Source organism: Podarcis tiliguerta (assembly GCF_965153285.1).
Source record: "Podarcis tiliguerta genome assembly, chromosome: 13".
Taxonomy (NCBI): Eukaryota; Metazoa; Chordata; class Lepidosauria; order Squamata; family Lacertidae; genus Podarcis; species Podarcis tiliguerta.
The window spans coordinates 37,511,592-37,530,789 of NC_139546.1; the positions used below are offsets into that span (position 1 = coordinate 37,511,592).

General features: G+C 46.4%; 1 protein-coding gene and 1 long non-coding RNA gene across 2 annotated transcripts; both read left to right on the forward strand.

Moving 5' to 3' along the window:
- The first annotated feature begins 938 nt into the window (after positions 1 to 938).
- Positions 939 to 3,250, forward strand: LOC310662752. Its single transcript, XR_014504305.1, has 2 exons — positions 939 to 1,202; positions 2,196 to 3,250. It is a non-coding gene; the product is annotated as an uncharacterized lncRNA (long non-coding RNA).
- Positions 3,251 to 6,166: 2,916 nt separating this feature from the next.
- SPN (sialophorin) lies at positions 6,167 to 19,141 on the forward strand. The gene is made up of 3 exons (XM_083409762.1): positions 6,167 to 6,301; positions 7,151 to 7,269; positions 16,101 to 19,141. Exon 3 carries the CDS (start codon positions 16,171 to 16,173, stop codon positions 17,389 to 17,391), a length of 1,221 nt encoding a protein of 406 aa, XP_083265888.1. The 5' UTR covers positions 6,167 to 6,301; positions 7,151 to 7,269; positions 16,101 to 16,170; the 3' UTR covers positions 17,392 to 19,141.
- The last annotated feature ends 57 nt before the right edge of the window (positions 19,142 to 19,198 follow it).

Here is a 19,198-nt window from a genome sequence, read left to right on the forward strand (position 1 = left end):
TGGGCAACCAGTGACTGTAGCGAGTGGGGAAAAATAGCTTTTGAACAATGTAAGTTGCCAACATTTGGGGGGCCAGTGGGCATATTTGGAATTTTGAGAAAGTCTCCTTGGGCGCCAGTCACACAATGGCTGCTGGGTTAGTATATCGCCAAATGACTTTGGTGATGGGCCCATGAAATGCTCCTGCAACAGTCAGCCCATCAATGCAAGGAAAGGCACCTACACTAGCTACTGCCAGATTCACTCAGAGAGAAAAACTCTATGAAGGTTAGTCTAGTGCCATCATACACAACACAACTGTTTATTGTTGTTTAGTCGTGTCCGACTCTTCATGACCCCATGGACCAGAGCATACAAAGATCTTAGCCACAACCACAGTGATGGGGGCAGAGAGAGAGCAGGTGACAAAGACAAGGCCCAAGGCATTTTGCTGCCTGAAGCAGAGCCCAAGTACATGCAGCAACTAACTCGGACAGCGCCGGGGAGCCCATACTTCTCCTTGAGTTGTTGGGCCGGGAGGCAGCTAGCTGTGGGACCACCCCTGAGAATGCCCTCTCCATTGTTGTTGTTTAGTCATTTAGTCATGTCCAACTCTTCGTGACCCCATGGACCACAGCACGCCAGGCATTCCTGTCGTCTACTGCCTCCCACAGTTTGGTCAAACTCATGCTGGTAGCTTTGAGAACACTGTCCAACCATCTCGTCATCTGTCGTCCCCTTCTCCTTGTGCCCTCCATCTTTCCCAACATCAGGGTCTTTTTCTCTTCTCATGAAGTGGCCATCAGGGTCTTTTCCAGGGAGACTTCTCTTCTCATGAGGTGGCCAAAGTATTGGAGCCTCAGCTTCACGATCTGTCCTTCCAGTGAGCACTCAGGGCTGATTTCCTTCAGAATAGAGAGGTTTGAAATTCTTGCAATCCATGGGACTCTCAAAAGAGTCTCCTCCAGCACCATGCCCTCTCCATAGTGGCTGCCGAATAACGGTGGCACCATTCTCTGGACTGGATGTTAAGATGCTGGGAGGAGGGCCTGGATAAAGCCCTCCCGCCACCCACAGTCCAGCGCCGATAAGGAGACAGGCAAAGGGGAGATAAGCAGCCGAGGACGTCAACAAATGTTTGTCGCCTTGCAGATGTGCAGACGCTCAGAAAGGGACCTTGCTAGCCTAGTCTGGACGCAACTGCTCGACAAGACCATTGGCAGGTATGGCGAAGAAGCCCCCCCACTGGCCCCCAATGCACCCGCTTGGTCTCTACCAGTGCTGCCCTTCCCTGATGGTTTTTGCTTTTCAAAAGGGTGGGGGCGGAAACAGGGTTGGGAATGGCGTTTTTCAGTGGGTAAGGCTTTGCTCCATTCCGAGTCCCACCTTTTTGTCTTTTTCTTTCCTGTGATAGAGGAAGGCAGGAATCTGAATTTTTAATTTGAATTTTTAGCTGTGTTTATGTGCATGCATGCCCACAATTTGAACTCAGCTTCAAGCAGCAAAAAGTCTCAGACCAGCACTGCGTTCCCCGCAGGACAGCCTGTGGAGCCCTGGCAAGGGGCTTCTGCAATTTAGCAGCTGGGTGACAGGTAGAAATTCAACAGGTGTAGTATGCTTCCTTCATGCCAGAGGAGGGGAACTTGTACCCACTGCAACCAAGAGCACAGAAGCTCTGCCAGAAAGGATGTTTCAGCCACAGATAAATCTAATGGGGCTAATAAAGTTATCCAGTCTTTCTCTCCCCACTGCTCGCCAGCTGCCCTCATGCTGAAATAGGCTCCTGTTTTCACCTGTGGGGGCCAGTCATTGCCTCTTAGCCTAACCTACCTAACAGGGATGTTGTGGGGATTAAATGACGAGGTGGGAAACCATGCACACCACATTGAGCTTGTAGAAAAGGTGGAATATAGAAGAAGAAGAATACTGATAATAGTATTAGGTCATAAAGAGATACATTCTGTTGTTTATGAAAAAAATTCATAACAAACCGAATTAATAGTAGAACAGAACTTTATCCTTTATGGCAGGATATAACTAATATATTAATATATAATATGAACAATAGGCCAAGGAGATAGACAGGTCACCGACAGTCAATGTTAGTTTTAATTTGCAGCTATACATACACCAGCTATACATATACATTTACACATGCAAAATCCTCATAAATCTATGCCATCTTTTGTTTGCTTTCTGGGCCACGCAAATGACAGATGCCCGGCCTTGCCTGGTGGCGGCGCCAGCTGCGAGTTGAAAATGGAGATCTGACAGCTGTCTAGAAATGATAAGGTTGCCACATGATGAGGAAAAAGGCCTGTTGAAACATGGCAAGTCCAGCGTCTCAGCCGGATTCTGCACGCCTGGCCACATTCTAGGATTCACCACCTGCACCCTTTTAATATGTTGAGCTGCGGGTTGCGAATGCTAATTATATGTATTTAAAATATTTCACCCCTCTGGGCACCTGGTGCAGCTCCTTCCCTGCATTCTCACAGACCAGGTTACAGCAGGGAATCAAGCCCTCGGACCACCTTGATACCACCTAAATAGGGCCGTGTCCCCAAGCGCTGTAGAAATCCTCGGTCCAGATCCTCGGTCAGTTGCTGCGTGGGGCAAGTGATCTGTCTGGAAGCCGGTGGAGACAGGCATCGCCATCCTTGTTGATGCATGAAAGGGAAAGCTCATCTCCACCCAAACTCTGTCACCAGAGCCCATAACGAAACCCTTGCAACTGGAAAAACACGATGATGGGGTTGAACTGTAGAGATGGAGAGGAATTCATTCATAACCAATTAGGTAGAAATTCAAACGCATCAGATCTGCGTTTTCCAAACCAATGAATCAAACGCCAACTACCCTTTCAAACTTTTACTTCTCTGATTTAAAAGCCTATGAGTTGAGGTAGCTGCTGGCTGCCCTCTTTTCTCAATGCATGCTCTTGGATATTTATTTTCCCCCATTTATTTATTTATTATTAATGTTGCAATACATACCGTATATGAAATCTTTACATAATGATACATATACTTTATATTCGTAAATTCACACTTTCACATTTCATTACGTACCAACATTTATCCATTTCTTATTTCTTGCCCTGTGTCTTCCCCCCACCCCTGCGTGACTTCCTTGTTATTATTTTGTAACTTTATTATTGAGATTGTAATTTTGTATCTTAATAATTAAACATTCAATCTTATATATCTGATTAGCTTAACTTAACTTTGTGAAATCAGTCTATCCATATCAATAAATTCTTGTTGGAGCATCTTTTGGTCATGTATTCTTCTACACATTTCCATTCCTGTTTGAGATTTTGATTAGATTGCACTCTAATTGTTGTCGTCATTTTTGCTAATTCAACCCAATTAGCTCTTGGATATTTCTTTTACGTTTTGTCCTCAGGTTGCTGTTCCTTGTTGCTCCACTGCCTTCTGGAGTTCTGACACTATGGAAACAAGATCTCTTCTCAGGCAGCTAATGGGCTACAGCATGCCTTTTGGCTTCCTTATCCTTTTGGCTGTGGCCACAAATGGTGCTGAGAATGCAACCACACAACCTCCAGACAAATCTTCGTCTCATCCCCCTGTTGCAGCTAACGAATCGTCTCAAAATGCAGCCGCTTCGGAGACAATTCATACGTCCACAGAAAGTGGAAAGAACAAAACCTCTGGAGAAATGAAGCCTCTTTCCAAAGAATTTACTGCAGCTGCAAAACGGCCTCCTAATGTGACCATCAGCACCACTGAGAGGTCACCTGGCAAAAAACCAAGCGCAAAACCAGGACAGCCTAAGAGAGAAGGAGAAATGAGGGCACAGCCTAAGTCCGATCAGAGGAATTCAACCCAAACCCATGATAACAGGGGCTGTGGGGCTGGCTGCCGACCAGCTGCAACAGCTGGATCTGGTGGTCTGACAGCAAGCCTTGGAATCCTCATGGCAGTGGTCCTCTCTCTCCTGCTCTGCTTCTGACCCTCGTCTGACCCCCTTGGTTGACGTGGGGCTCCCAAACCATGAAGTCCGCTCACTCAGGGATGTGGTAGGATTGTAGTAACGCTGAAAATACGCCCTGGGACATCTCCTCCGCTTCCAAACACCTAAGCCCCAAATATAGTGTGTGTTTGTGTGAAATAAAGTCTATGTTTTTTGAAAGAATCGCTCTGAGATCAGCCCTTTAAGCTCTCGGACTACGTTACAGTGGTGAGACTGCGCTCCTCGATTACCTTCCTCTCACCTCAAGAGTTTCGTATGTACACCAGCGCATCCTTGAAGACCTAGATTAACCCGTCTAACTTTGCAGTTTCCCCACCCAGCCGTTCCTGTGTTGGTCTTGCCTTATCGACTCCTTTTGTTGTTCAACCGTTGCAGTTCATGGGCCCTTATCAGGCTGCCCCAGACAGGCATCCCTTCTGTGACTTTCGTTTCTTCGTGCCCTGCGGCCTGAAACAAAACGCTGCCATGCTAGAACTCAGCAGGTGAAAAGCTTCCCTTTGCGCTTATCTCGGTGCCCGGAGAAACCTTTTGCTCTGCCCCCCCTGCTGAGGCCCCAAATGAGCCAGACATCTCATTTGGAATCAACCATTGGGGGGGCATTTTTACCGAGACTGCAACAAGGGAGAAAAGGCTTAAATTTGCCTTCCCAACACACCACGCTGACAGGGTCCACCATGAGGCCCAAGTGGCATAGCAGTTCATCCTAATATTGTATCATTGGAAGGGACCCCGTGGGCCATGTAGTCTGACCCGCTGCGATGCATGCATCTCAACACACCATCTCCCATCCAATTTGAAACCATACTGGGCCCTGCTTAGCTTTGCAAATGTGCTAGCAGTTTTCTTGCTGCGCCACTAGGAATGGGGAGTTTGTTCAGGGGCTGGGCACACAAGGCCCTGGGTCCAATTCCTTGAATCTCCATGTTTTGGGCCACAATTCAGGGGTAGCTGAGCAGGGAGTCCCATGGGGGAGCATAGTGGTTTGTCTAGGGTTTCCACCAGGGGTGCTTCCAAGCCTTGACATGCTGGGAATTGAACCGGCAAAGCAGAGTGTTTGCTCTGCCACTGAGCTATGGCCTTTCCAAGGTTCAGCTCCCTCTTCCAGCTCAAATACATAATGGTGGTGCAGTGTTGAAGACCCTGGAGAGCCCATACTGCACAGAGGGTACAAGACTAGGCGAGGTGGGCCAGGGGCTCAGTGTGTGCTTATTTTAAAATAGCCTTGAATTCTACTTCTGAAAGTGAAGCATCTATTTACAGTATATTGTCCTTATATTGTCTTCCCAAGAGTTGCTTGGGAAGAAACCAAGTCTTTAGTGTCATCAGCTCAGTCCTGGGAATACTCTGCCAACAAAGATTCAGCAGGCACCTTCTGTTTCAGCTTTTGAAAGCTTGCCAAAAACTTTTCTATTCAGCCAGGCTTATGCAGGCAATGAAGAATGCATCTTTTCAAAATAGTTGGCTGATTTCTGATATGTGTGTGATTATTTATATGATTGTTGAAAATGACTGATTTTTTTAAATGAATAGTGGAATATATAGATAGTAAATACAAATATATAAATATTTTATGATCAATCAAATGAATAAATATTATTTGGGGAGTGTAGAGGATATTGGGGAAGGATTTTCCTGATCATTTGAGTTTGCTGTGTAATCATGGGATTGCATTTACTGTTCAAAGGATTTTGACATGTTGTACTTCCTGGTTTCCTCAGCTGTACTATAAAATAAATAAAACAGTATTGTAGATGATAAAAAATTTTAAAAAAATTCTTTCTTACCTGCACCGATGATAGTCATTGTTTGGATGGGAGGCTTTTATCCATTTCCACAGTCACACAATCAATCAATCAATCAATAGCTGAAGTGGGATTCACACAGTCACAAAAACAAATTAACTGAAAAAGCCTCAAATAAAAAAAACGCAAAATAAATAGCAAAAACAAAAGCACCAAATATAAGCTCCAAATATCACCTTAGAACACTGCAGTCAGAAATGGAAGGCTTGAATTACAATTGGAGGGGACGCAAAGTAGCAGCGCAACAGGAAACACACAGGGGGACACAAAACAGAGCACATTTGGCTTCCAAAAAAAAGTTCGGAAACCAGAACACCTGCTTCCGGTTTTGCAGTGTTTGGGTTCCAAGTTCTTCTTTAACTAAGCTGTTCAAAAACCAAGGTACCACTGTATTAGACAAACTAGAACCAGGCTGCAGACATGGGCCAGGCCAGAAAGGGACCCAGTCTAATTACAAACTTAATTCCACTTATCTGGGAGTAAACTCCCTAGAGTGCAATGCACTTTCCTTCTTAGAAGACAAGGTTAGTCTGGTAGTCCTACAGGCACAACACACAAGATTTGCATACATCCGCCACAACACTGGTGGGTACAGAGACTGTGGAGGTAACAAAAACGGTTTGCTGCTTGAAATGGGCTTGTAGCACTTGGGCCAACCATTTAAAACGGGGATGGGGATGCTGTGCTTCTCCCAATGCTGTTGGACTCCAACTCCCATCAGCTAGTCTGATGCTCTAACCCCTACACCACACTGCCCCTCTCCACTGTGGTTGCCCAAAGATGGTGGAAGTGGAACCACCGAGATATTCTCAAGTCTGGATGTTCTAGAGGAAGACTTAGAGAAGTCACACACCCACACACATACCCCACCCAGTCCCACAGCAGTAAGGGGAAGATGTGCAAAAGAAGATAAGCGCTTGCCAGCTTCAGGGAGCCTGTGGTTGCCATACTGATATCTAGATGACTAAAAGTTACTGCCCTAGTCTGAGCAGGATGAAAACCACCATCCACTTGCACGGCCAGTCTGCTTGCCTGGCAGCCCATCCATCTTACTTTCCTTGGCCGTTCTGTGGTTGTGCCTTCCTCCGCTGTGGGTGCAGGAAGCGGAGCTGAGCAGGGGCTGATCGTGCTTGGCTACTGGTGAGGCAAGTGCACTCTGCATGAGCTCTGAGGCACCCTTTCTTCACGTCGGCCGCCCTAGCGTTTTGTGTGGGAGGGTGGATAACTTTGGTGGTCTTTGGTTCCAAGAGCCTCTCGGTCTCCCCACATGTCCCGACGTGGGCAGGCCCCTCTCGCACCCGCGATGCATTGCCAAGCTGACTACGCCACTTCCTCTCGCTGTGTGCATTTAACGGTTGCTTCTTCTTTTTCAGTATTTCTCCACCGCCACCTCCTCCTCGGTTTCATTCACTCCTTCCTGCCCGGCCAAACAGAATATTGGTGAGGCGAAGGCAGAGCTGAGGCCTGCCCCACAAGAACCTTCCCTCAAAAGGTGGGACCAGCGTTGTGTGAAGCCTTCTTCCTAAGCAAAAGGTAGAGGGGAGCGGGATGGTGGGGCATTGGTCATTTGGGATAGAGCAAAATTGCAAAGTATCGTGGGGAAATGGTTGTGGGGAAGGTGGGGTGGCGGCTGCGGAAACGAGAGGTGCATTGTTAAAGTGCGTTTGTTGTATCGTCCACCTGGCATCCCTCGAAGGAGTTCTGTTGGGCATCTATTTTATCTGCACAGAAACCTGTGAGGTAGGTTAGCGACTAGCCGAGGCGGGATTTGAACCTGTCTCTAAATCAAACACTTTGTCTGCTAAGTAGTCTGCCCCGAGCTGGGATTAAGAGCTGGAAGAACAGTGGAAAAGAGGCTGCTATATGCAGAGAATCCAGCATCTCGACCAAGTGGCAAAATAGAGAAATCTGCTTCAGGCAGGACCATGATAGAGAGATGGGGAAAGGCAGGAATTTGAATTTTTGAAGTGCCGGCCCTAACAGAAGGGAGGTGGTACTTCTGGGGCTCAGCTTCAGGCGGCAAAATGACTTGAGTTGGCACAGGAGTCTCCACAGGACTAAATCAGGTTCCTGGTCCTGATTTCATCCTTATAATCTAGGCAGCTATATAGTTTTATAGTCTCCAGCCACATTTTCCTTCCTGGATGCTGGAAGCATTTCTTAAACTCTTCGCTGCTCATGAATAACACATGCCGAAATGTGGAAAGTCAGTGAGCACGCTTTTTCTATAGTGATAAGTCACAGATTCCATGCTGCGTGGATGAGTGAAAGTGCTGTGCAGCCCTCAAGTTTCCCCTACACCCGCCTTCAATTACGATATCTCACAGTAGATTCAGAAGAGCCGCAGTGGAGGAGACACAACGTGCACACGCTTCTGTCTGAGCTTCCTACACAGGAACTGACAGAAGATGGTCCATTGTGGTGAGATGGGGGGAATCCCCCTCCCAAAAACTGCAGGAAAAGCACTCAAGAGGACAAGTTTCTTTCAGGGCAGCCTCTCATAGCACTTTTCTGGTCCCTCAAGGGATGGGATGAGGTAGAAATTCAGATTTTTTTGCATTCTAATGAGAAACTTCCTAATCCACGCTTCTCAAGCCAATGCACAATTAATATCCTTTGGAATTTGTACCTCTCCAGATTTTGCAGTGTAGATCTCCAAACCGAGAAGGTGTGCAAAAATGCATATGTTAGTGCTTCTCCAATTTTCCACCTCCCACATGAATTGTTGAGGGTCTTGGCAGACCACTTGATGATTTTCCCCCCTGCCTGCTGTAGCAATTGCAATGCGCTGTGCTAGACGCTGCATGATTTTGAAATGCATTTTTGTTGCTGCTTTTATTTGTTATACTGTATTTGATTGCACTTTAAATTCCATAGAATTTGATAGACTTCAGAGTGCAAGTGTCCTTTGAAGAGATGGCACAGACCACCTGAATGAAGCTTATGGGCCACTGGTAATCCACTGGTAAAACACAATTTGGGAACCCTGTGTTAGGCACAGAAATGCATACGTTAGCAAAGATAATGTAGAAAAATCCATTGCATTATAGGAAATCGCTTACACAAAAAAATGTGCCCAATAGTCAAAACCTTTAAAAAATATGGGGGGTTTTTTGGAGAGAATTTGGCACTCAAAAAACTGAGGATTTTTTAAAAAACAGATTGCAATTTGCTGTGGAAATGCAAAGATGTTAGTTTAAGACTGGGAAACTGAGGAACTGAGAGAAACTGAAATGGGCAGATATATTCATCCTTTATCCTCAGGGTGGAGGATAAGCTGCTCCAAGGAATATTATACCAGGATCTTCCCCTGACTTGGAGCCTGCCCTGTAGAGAGACAACAAGGGACAACATGAAATGGGTGTCCAAATGGCACTGCAATATTTTTTTAGAGGGTTGGGCCTAGCAGGGATGAGGCAATGCTTCAGGCAGAGAACTGCCGTGGGCTGGAACAACCCTGATCATTCAGCTTTCTTTCTTTCTTACTTACTTATATTTTGTTGCTTCTATTTCTTTTAATTATGGCAGTATGAGAGAAACACTAGAAAGAGAAGCAGCAGGCTGCGGCAGGAAGAGGGAGCGGCCCTTTCCATCCACCCGCCTTACACAACTGCCACCCGGCCCCTCCTCTCCCCAGGTTCTCTCAGCGGTCAGCCATTTTGTGGGGCGCACACAGTGAGGCCCCTTCCATTGGCCTCCTTTGACCCATTTTTGTTTTACGTTCCTTCCATGAGACACATTGTGGTTTCCTGCTGAAAGGCAGGATAGAAATATAATAAACGTACACAACAGAACAGTGTTGCAGCACACAAGCAGCATTTCCACACAATTATCTCATTAAGAGAATGTCTCAACGTCAGACTAGGATACCTAAAGGACCGTCTCCTTTTGTAGGAGCCTGGCAGCTTGTTAAGATGAAGGAAACGTTTGAGGGTGGCAAAATATCAGGAGCCTCTGAGTTTACAGTAATTCTCTAATGGCCATAATTACTGTGGTGCCAAGGTGGTTGGCAGGGATATTTGGACTGGGCACATGAGGGAAATTCTTCAGCTGCAAGTGGCAGCAGGTAGGGCCTTGGGCAGTGCCAGTTTAAGGTTTCACAGCAGGCTTTGGCCAAGATGGCCTCAGTGGGCTTCAGCTTCCACTGCGTCACCCAACTCCCTAGCCATACCACTTGCCCTTGAAGTATTCTCTCAAATACTATGTCATGTGCTCTATCTTAACTTTCCAGACTCCACCCTTGGATGTTGCTTTCTGGGTCTTCCCTGTTGATATGGAAGAGCAACCAGGTTCCCATGAGAGGAAACGGTCCTTTATCTGAAGAAATCTCCTCATGGCCACCACCAGTTGCCAGCTTCCTATTCAACATACACACATATTCCTAATCCCAGCTCTGGGGCATGGTGGAGGTGTCAGACGTTGATATTGCATACCCCACAAGTGTCCCGGGGGAAAATGGGGCATCCTTTTTTTTTTATCGCGAGAGAACAGTGGCCATTTGGGTTGCTGTGATCTTGCCTGATTTTGCGGCGCAATCCCCCCGCCCCCGGAAAAGTGCTTTCTTTTGGGTGTGATCTCACATGGTATCCCCAAGCACTTATTTTTGGGTGCCTTGCCCATTCTTTTTTTGGATGGGGGGGAACAATGGCCATGATGTTCTCATGATAAAAAATGGGAAAATACAGCCCAGGAAGATGGCGTTCTGGATTTTGGCTTCAAGGTCTTGGAGGGTATGGTATGGCTGGGCAGGTGTCATGGCCCATTCCTGACCAGGGGACTAACCGCCAGCCCTGGCTGCCACCACCTTTTGCTAACCTTCACTGAGGGAGGAAAATGTGACAAGTGAGCTGAAGGAGTTGCAGTCTCTGCTAGCCTCTCCCTCTGGGCGGGCATGAGGACTGGGCCATTTGCTTGCTCTCTTCCTCAGCATCAAGGCAGCATGGGATTTCAGCAGGTTTTGGGTTGATTCCTACCGTCCTTCTTACAATGGTATCCTGCCTTTCTCTTATTATGGAACTCAAGGCAGTGTACATGTAAGTCCTCAGCTGGTCTCCCATCCAGGCACTGATCAGCATTGAGCCTTCTTTGCATCCATAAGGGAGTAGACTCATGTGCCTTTGGACCACACCAAGAGCGGACTTTGCTCTTTCAAATTTCAGTGGCATCCTTTGCAGGGCCAAAATTTGACAGTCTTCCATTCTGATCTATTTGCTATATCACACCTACACCGCTTCCTATACTCAGCGCCCAGTGTGGCCAAATCTGCCTCTGACAACACCCACCGGATCGGGAAGGAATGATGGGTATATCTGCCCATTTTCAGTTTATCTCCATTTCTCATATCTTCAACTCTTCACTTTTCCACATCAACTGACAATTTTTAAAAAAGAGTCTAGGTGAAAATTTCAGTGCTAATTTCTCCTAATATACATATTTTTATTTTTGTATGCAGTTGTGCCGAGTCTACACATTTTTGCAAAGCAATTTCCCCTAGTAGAATGCATTTTTGTACAATATTTCCACCCACATGTGCATTTTTTGTGTGCACACTTTGCTGCATTTCTGTACGCGTGACTCGGCTGGAGAACCGTGCTGCAAAATTGGCGAACTACAAAGGACGGCTACGTTTTGGTTCATGTATTGTTTCGGAAAGTGAAAGGCTCGCCTTTAAATGAGGACAGAATTGAATGGTTCCACCTGCCCCCTAGCTCGCCCGTGGCAAGGTGGCGTTGTGAGCGGTTAGCTCTGCCGCTCGCACTACAGGCCACTTCCGTCAGCAAAATGTGTTATTCTTCCTGAGTGGAAAATCCTGGGTGTGGCCTTGCTGGGTGGGGAGATTTTGTCCCTCCGAACCATTGAGTTGGGCAGCCTCACTGGCTAGGCCGCGGCTTGGATGTCCACCAGTCTGGATGGCTGTAAAAGAAAATGAGACCTTTTCATGGAGGCAAGGCTATCAATGACTAGCTATGGTGGTGACTCTGTTCTGCCTCCGCTGCTGGAGGCAGTAATACTGCAGGATACCAGTTCCTGGAAACCACAGGAGGGTTGCACTCTGGCTGCGTGTGAGAACAGATGCTGGATTAGATGGGCCACTGGTCTGATACAGCAGGCTATTGCCACAAAAGAGCTCAGGCGTGATATAACTCTGAAAAATGCATAAGCACAGATGAGATTCCAAAGATGGCAACTCCATTCTAGACTCTTCTAGGTCCCGAACAGCCTGGTCTGATAGGGCTCATCTTACATTGCAGCTCCTGGGATCTTTAGTACTCAATGCACGGGCTCTGCCGCTGAGCTCTGAGCCATCACTCATGCAATCTGAATAATAATAATAATAATAATAATAATAATAATAATAATAATAATAATAATAATATTTGTACCCTGCCCATCTGGCTGGGTATCCCTAGCCACTCTGGGCGGCTTCTAACAAAGATTGGAAGCTTCTGAAATGTAAAAAAAATGCTCGTGTCTGTAATGCATTCAAATTAAAACCACAAGGGAAATCTGGAGCATGGAAACCTGTTCGTATGTGGTCTTCCTCACTTGTCTTTCTCAGCTATCGGCTCGTTCCACACCTTCCTCTTCCGATCCCTGCTTCCTTCCCCCAAAAAACCTCATCAGCCTTGCTCCCCGCCCTTTCCTGTCTCTTTCAGTTCCTCCTCGCTCAATTTGATTTGTGGGGTAAGACTTGAGAAGGCTGCAGAAATAAACTGGTCCTGTCTCCTACTTTACAGAGGACAGCAGCCCTTTGTTTGAATGGCTCCTCTGTAGGAAGATGTGTCCCATCCAAGTGGCACTGTGAGCTAATTCTAGACCCTGAACCCTAATAGTCTTAAAAGAGATCCCTTCAATCAGGGGTGGGGAACCACCAGCCCATGGGCCAAACCTGACCTGCCAGAGGTCCCAGTTTGGCCCATGAGAGCTGTTTCCCCCCAAACCATGCCCAGATGTGGCTTCACAGGACCTACTGGGAGCTTAAAGGAAAGTCCTGCTTGTTCTTTTGCCTGAAGCAAGATGTGCTCCTGTGCCTTGTTTTGGAAGCATTTTGTGGGCTGTACGAAGGAGTTCCTCTCCATTTTGTTGATACCTGCAAAATCTGAGCTTCTATCTCCGCCTCTATTAGCTGATTTGGGGGGGGGGGGAGAGAGAAAGACGCACTTTTCCAGCCCTTTGCTCAGTACTTCCCAAAGGGTCAAGTACTCCACACTGGGCAATAGATATAGCACACAATATTGACCTAAACCTCTGGGAGAAACACTGGAAAAGAGATTTGAAATTTATCGCACGTTATTCTCTGAAAGAGAACTATTTGAAAATGATTCATAGATGGTATTTAGTTCCGAGTAGGTTGGCTAAGATGTCTAAAGCTGAATCAGATACGTGTTGGAAATGTAAAGAAATGGGAGGAGCTTTTTTTCATATGTGGTGGACATGCAGAAAGGTAAAAGAATATTGGGAAATGATTTATAATGAGTTGAAAAAAATGTTTAAATTTACCTTCCCCCCAAAACCAGAGTCCTTTTTGTTGGGAATAACCCAGACAGAATTTCCCAGGTGCCAGAAGTTTATTTATGTATGCAACAACAGCGGCCCGTGTTCTGTTAGCCCAAGAATGGAAAGTGAGTGAGGTCCCATGTAGAGAGGATGTTTAGAACTTGCAGGCTTAACGCACAAAATAAGAGAGCAAGAAGAACATATATTTAAAGAAGAGTGGAACATATTTATTGAATATATGGAAAATAATTGTACTCAGCTGAAAACACTGGCAGCATTCAACAGAGTAAACAATATTTGATTGCTGTAAAAGTGGAAAATTGATTTGAATGATTATAGTAAAATATGCAGGAATGTGTGATATGTAACCTGAACCATGGAAGGAGAAGAAGGGAAGTCACTGGATATTTTAAAGTTTGTAAAAAATAATAATTAAAATGTAATAAACTGAAAACTCAATAAAATTTATTAAAAAAAAATAAGCAAATGGTCAAGCACCAACAGTCAAGCTGGCTGTCAGGTGCTTGGGAACCTCACACAAGAGGTGGGAGGAACAACCTGCCTGTCAGTCACATGAAACCCCAGTGATGTCACATGATTGACAAATGGGCTGTCCTGCCCACCTGTCGACACTGGGCAGTGTTTCGCCACCTACCGTAACTGCTTAACTGGCCATATAGCATGAAACACACAATTAACATTTCTTTTCTCAGCCCCTCCCCATCATTCTAATTTTTCAGCTATGCCTATAAATTATATGTGCCATCATTTGTTAACTTTTTTTGAGTGATGCATTTCCTCCTTTTCCGGTGATGCATCAGTTGCTGCCCTCCTGCAGATGTATGTGGATTTCAGACGTGAGAACTGTGTCTGCCTGGTAGGAAGTGCCACTCCTTGTGGTAACCCTTCCTAGAACGGTTGTAGGCAGTTCTGCCCTCAACCAATCCCCAGGCACAAAATAGTGAGTGCTCCTGTCCACCATATTCCTTAGGAATTCCTCTTGATTGGAGCCCCATTTTTTTAAAGTTCTCACGCACCCCACTTGGAAATACTGCTGCTTAATTTGTTGTCTGGTTTAAAAGAGAATTCACAGATGCCAAGATCCATGTTTGGCACAAGTACTCTTTGGTAAGAGAACCCAAGCAGAGATTAAAAATTTTTAAAAATACACAGCAAAGTGTGGAAATATAGGCTGTTGGATCTTTAAAATATCCCCTTCTAAGATGCTTCCTAAGTCCTCCTCTTCCCTTAGCATAGAAAGAGACTACATGTATGGCAAGTTAAAAATGGTTTGCGTACAAAATCTTCAAAGATCAGGTTCATGTGCTTTCCCATATAGCAGTCAGAAAAAGACAGGCAGTAAAACTAAAGTTCTAAAGTGGTGAATGGTTATTTGCCTAGAAACCATGCAGAAAGCCATGAAGCTAAGCTGGAGCAACCAGCTTAGCCTCCTTACTTGCAAGAGTGCAAATGGTGTAATGGGAAGAACGAAGGCTTCATAACCCTTTCTCCCAAGGTAAGAGAGAGTGATTGACCTAAGCCTGGCAGGACAGCTTACTCTATGGTCTTAACCCCTCCATGCATTAATTAGAGTTAAGCACGTTGGTTATATGGGACTGAGGATCCCACAAATACATCCTTTTATTCATCATATGCTTCTGTCCTTCTAGATTTGCATACAACTCTCTTTCTTTCTTTCTAGCTATCTATATTTTCCTCTCTTATCCAGAGCCATCTTTCTCATTGGACTTAGTGGTTCGTTGTGCCAGGGCGCTGGCCTCTCAGGGGTGCCCTGGTGAGTGGGGGAGCTGCGCGGCTTTACCAGCAGCCTCCCCTTTCCCTGCACACCCGCCAGCTGCGCCCCGCCAACTATATGGTTGGCGGGCATGCAGCTTCCTTCCCAAGCCTCCGCAGGAGGAGAGCGATCCCCACAGAGGCTTAGGATGGGAGCTGCACACACAGCTTCCCTCCCAAGCCTCTGCATCTGCTAAAGATGGCCCTGCTCCCGGCACGCTGTCCTCCTCCTGCTTCCTGGCGAATGGCGGTGCGCAGCCTTCCCAGGCTGCCTGACACCAGAGAACATGTCCGCCAGCACGTTTTCCTGCTTGATCGCCACCACCACGCCAGGGATCGGGGTGGTGGGGGAGGCAGAGGACATTTTCCACTGCCCCCTCCCTTGTTTTGGAGTTGCTGGGGGACGGGGACGGCAGAGGGATCTTTGCACACGGCGCCGGATATGCTTACGATGGCCCTACTCTGATCCAATGTATATCATGTTCATTTCAAAGAGCTGGGGAAGGTTGATAGCACAGTGGTTAGAGCATCTGCTTTGAGTGCAGAATGTCCCGGGTTTAATCCCCAGGGCTGGGGAAAAGATCCCTGTCCGAAATCCTGAAGAGCCATTACCAGTGAGTGGGGACAGCACTGAGTTAGATAGACCAAGTGGTTTGACTCTGTATAAGACAGCTTCCTTTTATGTTACTAGTGAACAGCTTTTACATTAAAGCAATACAAATCAATTCACCAAATAAAACTAGTTTGCAAGACTAGAGACAGGGTGCGGTCAGCTCCAGACCTTGTTAAACGCTGGAAAGGAATTTTGCTGTGGGGTGTCCTGAGCCAAACAAGACACAATGGCCTAGGAGACATCCATGATGTGTAGCTCCACATGATCTGAGCACGAAGTCCCCAACCCATCAGAAGAATTCACGGGTCCCTAATTTTAAAAACCCAGGTGTTTAGATATTCTCTTACTCCTCTCTCTTTTCAGTACAATCTTCCAGGGGGAAAAATGTTTTTAAAAAACTTTTCACATTTTGTTCTCAGGTTGCTGTTCCGTGTTGCTCCACTACATATCACTAGCCAAGCAGGCCCTGCCCTCTGGAGTTCTGCCACCATGGAAACGCGATCCCTTCTCAGGCAAATAATTGGCTACGGCATGCCCTTTGGCGTCCTTATTCTTTTGACCGTGGCTGCACATGTTGATGGGCAAGTTTTTGCTACTTCAGACACACCGCCTGTGGGGACCACCATCTTTCCCCCCACGACAACTTTCACAACTGAAAGGGTGGGCACAGAGCTTGCAACCTCACCCTCTCCAGCCAAGCCTTCAGCTCTCCCCTTGTCTCAGTCCACTGCTGCAGCTAAAAAACCGTCTCTAAAAACAGCCACTACAGAGATTATTCTCCAAGATAGCAGCACAGATGAAGATGGAACTACCACCAACAATACATCAGGCCTCCATCCCTCTACCGGCCCTGCGATCAGCCTTACCACAGAAACAGCTGTTGTGGGACAAAAATTTGCGACCAGACCTACCACAGAAGCAGCTGTTGTGGGACAAAAATTTGCGACCAGACCTACCACAGAAGCAGCTGTTGTGGGACAGAAAACTGGCACAACCAGTGGCGTGGCAAACCCTCTCAATACAACAACAGCCCCTCTCGAGACTACCGTTGGGAGTACCGGTATATCTGGCATCAAACCAAGGTCAAATTCAAAACAGACTACCAAGGGTGAAGCACAGCCAAGTCCGAAGCCAGAACAAGATGTGGTAGATGACACCAAAACAATGGACAACCGCACCCATTGGCCTGCTCAGTGGCCCTCAACCACAACAGCTGTCCCCCAAACAACAAGCCCTGTCCTTGGCCCAAGAGCAAGTCCTGAGAAGAGCCAGACTGGAATAATTGTGGCCGCTGTCCTCTGTGCCCTTCTGTTCCTGATCCTCTTGATTGCCATCCTCCTTTGCAGGCGAAGGCGCCGCTCTGGCTCAACCAGCTTCAACGAGGGGTGGGCAGGGCAGGTGGCGCTGCCAGACGACTCGGCCTTGGATCGGGATGTCGAGCAAGGGGCAGTGCCTGCAAAGGAAGAGGAGACCAAGCGCAACACACTCATCACGTTCTCCGGCAAGCGTCAGTCAAGGGTGCCTTCGGTAGCCATGGAGGAAATAGGCGAGAAAGGAGAGAGCGGGGAGAACCAGAAACTGCTTTGTGGAGATGCTGGAGGAGGCTCCAGCCCAGAGCCTTCTGGGCAAGCAAATGGTAAACTCCCAGAATCCACCATGCAGTCCTCTCAGGAGATCATGTTCCCTCCACCCCCAGCTAACCAGGAATAGCCTCTTCCTAAACGACCAACGGAGAACACACCTCTTATGCCCCTTTCTACCTCCCCTTCCAGTAGATTAGGACACTCCATTGGCCCTGTTCCCGGTCCGTTTGGAGCTGGTGGAAGGGCGGAGGAGCCCAGGAGAGAAACGCTTGCACCATCATTGTTTCCGACCACATCCTTTTTCCTGTTTGTATGGTATCTGCAAGGTAGAGACAGTGATCTTAAACCAGGTGTCCTGGTTTCCCAGCCACCTTTGCCTTAGTCTCACCAAACCTCTTTTCCCTTCTAGAAGACAAGGGGTTTGAACTGTTACTTTTTCGCAGCTGTGCAGAAAACACCTTGGTGTGGTTGGACAGATGGAAAATCCAGGGCTACAAAGAGGAGGGAGGTTGTGCTGGAGAAACAACAGCCTTCTATTTGTAGCAGAAAGTCTTGGTTGCCATTTTCAGAAAGGGGGTAAATTGACGACGTCAAATTCGCTGCAATTGTCCACAACTTCGAAAATAGCTGTGGGCGACGAGCCCTATTACCAAAACCAGTTTGCAGGGGACTTTTAACGCAGAAGCGCGAATAGGCTAACCAGATATCGCAACCCTATTATTTAAATCTATCCAGGCCAGTGGGCATGTAGGTTCATGTGGACACTCTTCTCATTTAATTCAGGTATCATCCCAAATCTTTCCAACCAGACAGCTTACTGCTTTGTATCATATCAAAAGTACATCTTTTCAAGCAACCAGTGAATGAACCTTTATTAGCCAATTCTCCAAGATCTGTTGCAGGGTGAGCGGAGTATAGATATTCATAATTTAAAGTAGACCACAAATGGGAGGAGTGTAGCTGGAGTAATGGGCAATATTTATTTCTGGATAACCATTACAGTTAAGTGGGTTTTCAGGACCCATTATTACAGATTGTTGCCTCTTAATATGCTTCGGTCATTCTTTTGGACCAATTATCAAGGCGTTGGAGTGGGTGGGACCTGGGTTCTCCGTGATTTATTTACCCAGGAGTTGAGGTTTCTGACTCCCTTGGAGTGAGAGGCAACAATTTCCTGAGAGGTAGATACATTAGTGTGCAGCAGCAAAAGCAACAAAGAGGCTTAGGGCACTTTAGAGACAAATGGATTAATAGCGGCACAAGCTTTTGTGAACTTGAATCTTCTTTATCTGATGGAAGTGGCTTCTAATCCACGAATGCTTATGCCACATACAAAATTTGTTTGCCTAAGATGAAAGAAGCCACACTGTTGTTTTGGCTGAGATAACATGTGGTAATCATCTCGGACTTATTAGTACAAAATAGTTAATGATACTTTTGTGAATAGGCACTTAGGGAAACCAAACCAAAGAATCTCCAAAAGTTTTTTACTGGTTTTCTGAAAGCCAGTGTTAGGGCACCACAAGATAGATGCTTTAAAATCCTCACAGAATTACAGGTTCCAAAGTTCATTGATGGAGAAAACATGGCAATCATCCTTGTTTTGATCCAGTTTAGATTTCTGCTGCAGGTCATAATCTGCGGCAGTGTTTGCCCGCACAAGCCCCAATGAAACAAACAGAAAGAGCTGTGCAAGAGGCCGTCTGCCATTTTCCCTATTTGTCTCTCCTCCATTCACCCTTTGGATAACCCTGTGTAGTGTTCACTATATGTTCAATTGCTGTTTGCATCAATTTGTTGTGTGTTTTTTGCAGAGATTTATTTTTGTGTGTTGCCGTATCAAAATATATCAATAAAGAAGTTTTACTTTGGTTTAATTTTTTGGAGTGTGGTTTGGAACGATGTCGAAACCCACTATTTCAATCAGTTCCAAG

Bases quoted from the DNA above. Each gene is read 5' to 3' on its own strand.
- SPN (XM_083409762.1), top strand. From the start codon at position 16,171: ATGGAAACGCGATCCCTTCTCAGGCAAATAATTGGCTACGGCATGCCC.